At 39.7% G+C, this 7,678-nt stretch overlaps 1 protein-coding gene across 2 annotated transcripts in view; it reads left to right on the forward strand.

Annotated features, from left to right (window-relative positions):
- Positions 1 to 7,678, forward strand: part of dpy19l3 (dpy-19 like C-mannosyltransferase 3) — a 65,637-nt gene that overhangs the window by 39,379 nt on the left and 18,580 nt on the right. For both annotated transcript variants that reach the window (XM_014015178.1, XM_014015179.1), the window contains exons 14-16: positions 346 to 457; positions 1,010 to 1,066; positions 1,400 to 1,482. In XM_014015178.1, the coding sequence (XP_013870632.1) occupies positions 346 to 457; positions 1,010 to 1,066; positions 1,400 to 1,482 (252 nt within the window). The remainder of the gene's footprint in view (positions 1 to 345; positions 458 to 1,009; positions 1,067 to 1,399; positions 1,483 to 7,678) is intronic.

A 7,678-nucleotide genomic window follows, 5' to 3' on the forward strand; every position in this document is an offset into this window, starting at 1 on the left:
GTCAGGGACAGCTTCTACTGTCCACAGATGGATGCGGATGCGGGTGAATCAGTTCAGAGTTCATCCTCCTCCCGATTACCGCAACTCAGCAAATCTGCTCAGATGGAAACATGTGACATTATACAAGGCCAAAATTAAACAATGATTAAACTCTCAAGATAAGGAAGTTGACCCAAGCTCTCACTGCCAAGTATATTGAATGATGAAAATAAACACCACCTCAACTTTGTTCTATCAGTTTCTGAGGCATTTTTTTTCTGTCCGTTCATTTTGACCTTATACTGCTGCTGAAACATTATCATTTATTGGTTTTGCCTTTCTGTTTCTTTCTAAAACTTTCCTCAGAATGAAGTATATATGGACCGGCCACATGTGTGCAGTTGCAGCTTACGGTGTGTGTGGGACTGAGTTGTGGACTCTGGTTCTCAGAGCTCTCCGCTGCAACACTAAAGTCCTGGTACGATGTTACAGCTGCTTTTCTGTTTGCCTGTTTTATTTTTGAATTTAACAACTAAATCCAGACAATTTGCTGAACTCATCGATATGGCTTGTATTATTTATTGACCAAAATCCCCTGACTGTTCTATTCATCATTTCTGTTAGATTTAATATTTTGCCTGCAAATGTAACGATATCAATAATGTTGCTCAGTCTCTGATGAACATCCAGATAAAAAGCTAATTTTGTCGTGTAGAGCTCTGTTAAAGTTTGCACCTGTGTAAGAATTTAGGATGATTTTCTGGTTTGATGTGAAGGTGAGTCATTCTGCTCCCTGTGCACCGGTCATGATGTCACTGCTTGTGAATCCACTAGGTGTCAGTGTGGTCACAACATGTCAGCAGGATCACATTAATGAAAGTCAGAACTGCTATCTCTGTCTTTCTGTACTGGTCTTAAATATTTTGTCATATTTCTTGCTAACTTTAAATGTTCTTTAAATTATTTTTTGACAGTTTTTTATAGATTTTTACGATTGTAGTTGCTTTAATTATTTTCTCTCCATTTGCAGTTGAGGCTTGTCAGATACGCTGTTCCCCTGTTGATGCTGTGTTGGCTGTATTACAAGGTATGCTGTTTTCTTGGTGGTTTCTGCTCATTGCTGTATTGGCAGCCTCATTACTGAGCTGGGGTCAGTTAAAACCTTAATTAATCTAGTGAGGGAGGGAAAGTGCCCTAAATGGAAATTAAAGAAAGAAAAATGTAATCAGAATTTGGATCCAAGCAGTACACTGAGTCTTTTTTTTCATGTTAGGGAAATGTAAAGTTAGCATTCACTGTTAGCCTGAGTTTGAACTTAAGATGGTAAGATAAGTTTTAACGACATCACCGTGTTTAATTCTTAACTTTTTATCTTAATAAATGTTACAAGGTTCCCTTTGGCTTCTTTGTTTTTGCTCAGTTCTGGCCGAAGCTGATGGAGGAGTTAACAGAGCTGAGGGAGTTCTATGATCCAGACACTGTGGAGCTCATGACCTGGATTAGGTACACACACATGCACCTACTTTTAGAAATCTAGAGCACACATTATATTGATGCAAATTTGATTAGCTTGTTTTGGTAGAGCAGCCCCCCACCCTTTTTTTTTGCCTGATGTCCCTGATTAGTGTGTGCGGGTAAGTGAGTGCACTGACGCTTGTTTGCGGGGGTGTCTGTCTGATGAGTGATGAGAGCTGATGGGTTGTCATGAATAAGACATGGGGGTGCTGGAACAAACCCAGCTGTTGGTATGGCTCTAATCCACCTCGGTGTCTCCGGGACTATGTTGTCCTGATGGGAGCAAAGGTGGGGTTTGGATTGGGAATGTTTGCACTCTCTTGTTTTGGTGTTTGTGTTTTTTTTATTTTATATTTTTTGTCATGTTTCTGGTCATTATGTTGGATGTGCAGCACTGGGTGTTGGGTGGGAGGCCTTTAGTTCAGCCACAATAACTGATCATGTTGCCTGTTCTCTCACAGAGCTTGTTATTTGTTTCCCAGTTAGAGTCCATTTGTGGAGTGAAGTGAGTTCAGCTTGAATTGGTGTTGGGGTCAGTGGGTATTAGTTGGAGACAGGTCAGAAACTTGTCAGTGCCGATGAAAAGACATTTTAACTTAAGATAGAAACATACTGAGACATGACAGCTGAGACAAAACAAAACCTGAACCTGAAATAAAATCTTCATTCTTCAAATATTTACAATCCTGCTTGAGAGTATGCAAACAGTTTGAACTGGAAAAGCATGTTCTTATGCCTATGTATTTCTACAATATGTCTAGGGATACACAATAACTTATTTTAAGAACCGATACTGATAATTTTCCTCTTCTAATGGCCAATAATCGAAAATAACCGATAACATGCCAGGATATAAAACTAGTCAAAAATGAGTAAGATCATAACATAAACTAGATACCGCATAGCGGTAATATAATGACCCCCGCACGCACAAATGCACCAGAACTCAGAAGTCTTTATTCCTAATAAATGTCAATGCTACTAGGTGCATCCCAAAATTGTAGTGGTTTGGGTGGGGGTCTTTTTTATTTTTATTTAATTTTTGGTGTGTGTGTGGTGGTGGGGAGGGGGCACTGGTTAACCTGATGGATAGCCCCTCATCAGAGCTAAACAACCAAAGAAAATCTGAAGCTCCTGTGTTTAATAGTTTTTGAGCTATAACCATTTTTGTATGTCCAGATACCCCTTTTTCAGATAAATTGGGGGTCTGGATGGGGGGAGCACTGACTGGTGGGCCTGATGGATAGAGCTTCATCAGAGCTAAACAACAACAAAAAAAAATCTGAAGCTTCTATGTTGAAGAGTTTCTGAGTTATAAGCATTTTTCCATGTCCAGACACCCCCTCTTTGAAAGAAGCCACCTCCTCAAATATGGGGTCTATCGTAAAACAGTTGGCTGGCGCAGCGTAGGTCAGACTCATCTACCGTCCTGTCAAATTTCACGTTGATTGGTGCAGCCGTTTTTGTGATACGGTTGACCAAAAATCACTAGAAAAATAAATAAATAAACAGTACAAAAACCAGTAGCAAGGACCAAACACACTATATCAGCACAAACCCCTCACATCAACTGTTGAGCACGGTGTGGGAGGACTGATGATTTGGACCAGCACCACGGCTCAGTGATGCCTCACAGCAGGAAGGTCCTGGGTTCAATCCCCGGTTTGGACCTGGGATCTTTCTGTGCCGAGTTTGCATATTTTTTTGTACCTGTGTGGGTTTTCTCAGGATACTCCGGTTTATCCCACAGACCAAAAACATGTGCAACAGGTTGACTTCAGGCCCAGACCTCCCCTTGCAAAAAAGATCTGTGAATGGGGTGTGCCTGGTTAAATAAAGGTTAAAAAAAAAAAGGACAGGACCAGGTACTTTGCAGTCATTGAGCTGACCATGAATTTCTCTGCAGACCAAAGTGTTTTGGAGTCAAATGTGAAACCATCCATCTGACAGCTGAAGTTCAGATCAAATAGGTCCCGAACAGGACAGCTCAGCAGTGAACGTTCAACAGAACAGTTAAAAAAGAAAAGTATGAAGCTATTGTAATAATCCAAAGTTCAGACTTCAGCCTGATTTAAGGGCTGTGCTGAGACATCAGGAACTGTGCAAAAATAAATGCCTGCAAACCTCAATGAACTGAAAACTGGATTAATTTTATTCCAAAATTGTGTGGGACTGATAAGATCATATAGATAAGTGTAATATGTGTTGTTGAGGTTGACATGAGATTTTAAAATGTGTAAATAATCTTAGAATTGCAGGGAGATAGCAATTCTGTTTACCATAAATGTTTACCTTGCAAAATTAAGTTTGGTGTCCACAAATAAAAAAAGGTGTATAAATATTGAATTTTGAATCCGTTGTTTGTGAATGTGGATTTGTTATAGAAACATTAGTATCCATTACTGTAACTGCAAATATTTAATAAACCATTTTACCTGTTCATTCCCAATTTAACCCAAAGAGGTGAAAAAGGAGTGACTGATGAGGTTGACGAAACTCAAAAATAAGCTTCATTGCTTATATCTTGAACTTGAAACTTGACAACCGATAAAGCATTAGCAGTAAAACATGAGACTTTTTCAGGGATTCTCTGAGCTGAAATCACCTGTTGACCTGGTTCAGTGTGTTGGCTTGACTTTGGTGTTGTGTTAGAATCAGTTTCTGTTGACTAACCAAAACTAATCAGGCAAGGTTTAGACTCTTTTAATTGATATTCACTAAAGTTTCCCCCCTTTTTTAATGATTAAACATTTTTTAATGTATTTTGGAATGCTGTCTTTGAGTCAACCAGTTGCAGGTTTTACGAAATGAATTTGGATCTAATCCAATTAAACAGATAGCGGAAAGGCACAGACGGAAGGAGGGGCAGTGATGGGGAGACAGTGGAGGAGAGGTTTGGATCATGAATGTTTTTGCGTGTGTGACACGGGTTCCCTTCCCTCCACAGCTAATCCTATCAGGCTCTGAGGATTAGGGGCTGCCTAGCAGTTACCTTGGTCAAAGCGGAGAGCAGGGTGGAGCGCTAAGCTGCTTGCTGCTGCGCTAATTACATTCCAGATGAAAGCATTAAGATGGGGAACGGGGCTCATATTGCACTGTATTCTCTAAGTGACTGAGTCTGAGGCTATTTAGTTTTATGTGGAAAGTTCATGAGGGATTGTCGGAGCGTTTAATAATGAGGGGCAGAACAAGGACAGATTCATGCAAATAGGAGACAATATATTTTATGACCAGCTGGTGTGTTTATGTAAAGCTGTTAGGGACTCATTGTGCTAATTGTAGCTGCAGGGAATGTAATGTGGTTCTTCATCGAAATGAGGGGAAAAAAAGGATTTGCAAAGTTCAACAGCTAATTTTTGTCTAAAGATTTCTTTTTTGAGTTTTATTCTATGGTACGTCCAAGTTAGAATCAGGATTAGAATAGAATGAGTTTAGAATGGGTGATAAGATTAGATGAGAGGAAAAATGATCACAAACTGGTTAGTGAGTTTTTCCCTTGTGCTTTTTTTTTAGATACTAAAACGTGACAGACTGAATATTATTATTTCTTTGACAGTGTTTTATGAACCATATTCCTACAGATTTGAACTTCGTTTAATGCGATGACAGCTGGGGAGACGTCATTTGTCATTTTGCAGAGACTTGAGTCACAGGTTTCCTTTTGATAAGAGCTGCAGTTTCCACAGTAGCTGTAGGTTGTTCTAAATAAAGAGTCAATAAAAAAAAAATGGATGGTTTTAGTTGCAGCCCAGCCCTCAGACATGAGCTGAGTCTTGGCCGTGAAGGACTCAGTGCTAGTGCTGGGCGGTATGACCAGAATTTTATATCACGGTATTTTCAACATTTACACCGGTTTCATGCTATATCACGGTATTTTTCTTTTCGTCACAGGTCAGCTGATAATAAAATGTACAAACACTGCTTATTAACTTTTTACTTTTACTGTACCTCCGTCTGTGTCACTGTTTCCCTCCTCTAAACATCTTTTCTTTTCCTCCTGGTTGGAGACAGTCACGCATTTTGGTCCAGTCATGAGGAGGAAGGTTAAGATAATTATCGGGTCTGTTTTATGTTATTTAATAAAGATTAACAGCACGACTCACCTTGCACACCAGTCAACTCAATTCCACTACAAAACTTCTCCCCCCGGCTTTTCACAATAGAAGCACGCTAAAGTCTCCATGCGTCTCCACGTCTCCATAAAGTCACATGTTAAATCTAACTGTGGTTAACTAACGGGATGTTTTTTTTTAACGTCGGTCAATATAAGCAGCAGAATCGCCACCGGTCGCTGCAAAAAACTGTTCAACGATAACATTAGCATGCTAACGCACATAGCGGTGCAGCGAGGAAAAGTGTCCCCTGGGAAACAGTTCACTGGCGGCCGCGACGAAACATTCTGAACGTGTTCAGGATATTTAAACCGGTATGTCGGTATTCAGAAAATTCATATCATAACAAAAATAAAAAACGGTATTCGGTACGAACCGGTATACCGCCCAGCACTACTCAGTGCTGTGGTTTTATTACCAGGTTCAGAACAGGAGTAGTTTCAGATCAGGTTTAACAGGAACAGCTGATTCTGGGCGTCCCAAAGCTCAGTACTGTCAACAGCCTGCACGCTGCAGGTTGGTGCACGCTGCAGGTAGAACATCCAGCAGTGCTCCCAGCACAGTTCATGGTACAAACAGCAGCTGGGAGGATTTCACATTGAATATAACAGAAAGTTACAGTTTGAAGAAGACACTCTTTTTTTTGTTAATATCAATTTCACGACTCCACATGAACTAAAAATTCAAATCACAAAATCAGTTCCTGCTGTCACTTGCTCCTATGAAGCAGCTCTCATCAAACACAATCCAACAAATTCAGATGCCTTCTGAAAACACTGGTCTGCTGGGAATCCAGTCTCAGGAAGTATGTTTTATTTCGGAATGATTTTTTTTTTTCCTTTCACACCCCCGCTTTGTGCCTCTGAGTCTAGATATACAGAGAATTAGGAAGTCTGCAGTGGAAATTATTAATGAGAGCTTTGACAGCAGTTTTGCTGCAGATTCAGGCGGCTCATGTGGCTACTCAGCATGGCGAGTCGTTCAGTGGAGAAACGGGCTCTCAGTACGAGTCAGCATGTTTGAGTTTTACCCCAACTTGTTTATACAGCGAGTCCGCTCAACAAGAAAGCTAGCTGTCTGTTAGTGGAGACCACTAAGACCACAAACTAATTCTGCCCCTTTTTAAGGTTTGCTTGATTTAGGCAGCAGAGACGTTGCTGTAAAATGTTAATCAAAATGTCAAAATAAGAATGTTTTCTTTTCATTTGGTCTTAAAGCACCAGGTCTTGGAGATTTACTGTGATCTGTTCAGAATAACCACTAGTCAAGGGCAGCAATCTTTTTTTATCCACCTAAGCTGTTTTTTTTTTTTTTTCAGTTGAGCAGAGAGCACAGAGATTTTGTTAGAAATGCTGTACTCATTGTTAACTAACCAGGACTCACCTCAGGTATTTCTTACCTGCTTGGTACAGTCAGTACAGGTGGTACTGTATGACAAGCATATGACATTTTGGCACACAAGGTGGAGATCAAGCTGACCCAATGGAAACTAAGACAAACAAAAGGAGCCAGCTGTAGGTCAGCACTTACATGTGAGCAGATTTGTGGCTTCAACCATGGGGACACATTTCTACAAAATGTTCCATTTTCTGGACTTGAAGCTTTCCTTTAAAGCTTAGTTCACACAGTCGGGTTTTTGATCGACCCCCTCTGAGACTTTTAGTTTTAGCAACTATCCACATGCAGCTGTGTCTTTAAGTTTCCAGTAGCATAGTGTTTATTGAGTAACTTATCATAATACAAAGGATTCTGTAGAGTGATGTAAAGTTGATATTGCTAAAGTGGTGCGATATTAGGTAGGTCTTCATCTTATTCACCTAAGATTATCGGCCTTCATCTTTGAAAGAGTAATTTTTTAAATTTTAAATAGTTTTTTTTAAATTTTTTTTAACAAATCTTATGTGTAGTGCATTTGCATTTTGAACATTCATATCACATGTAGAATTTGCCCTCAAATGGTCTGATATTCAAACTCTGATCAGTTCTTTCTATCTATCTATCTATCTATCTATCTATCTATCTATCTATCTATCTATCTATCTATCTATCTATCTATCTATCTATCTATCTAT

This window comes from Austrofundulus limnaeus, unplaced genomic scaffold (assembly GCF_001266775.1).
Source record: "Austrofundulus limnaeus strain Quisiro unplaced genomic scaffold, Austrofundulus_limnaeus-1.0 Scaffold124, whole genome shotgun sequence".
NCBI lineage: Eukaryota > Metazoa > Chordata > Actinopteri > Cyprinodontiformes > Rivulidae > Austrofundulus > Austrofundulus limnaeus.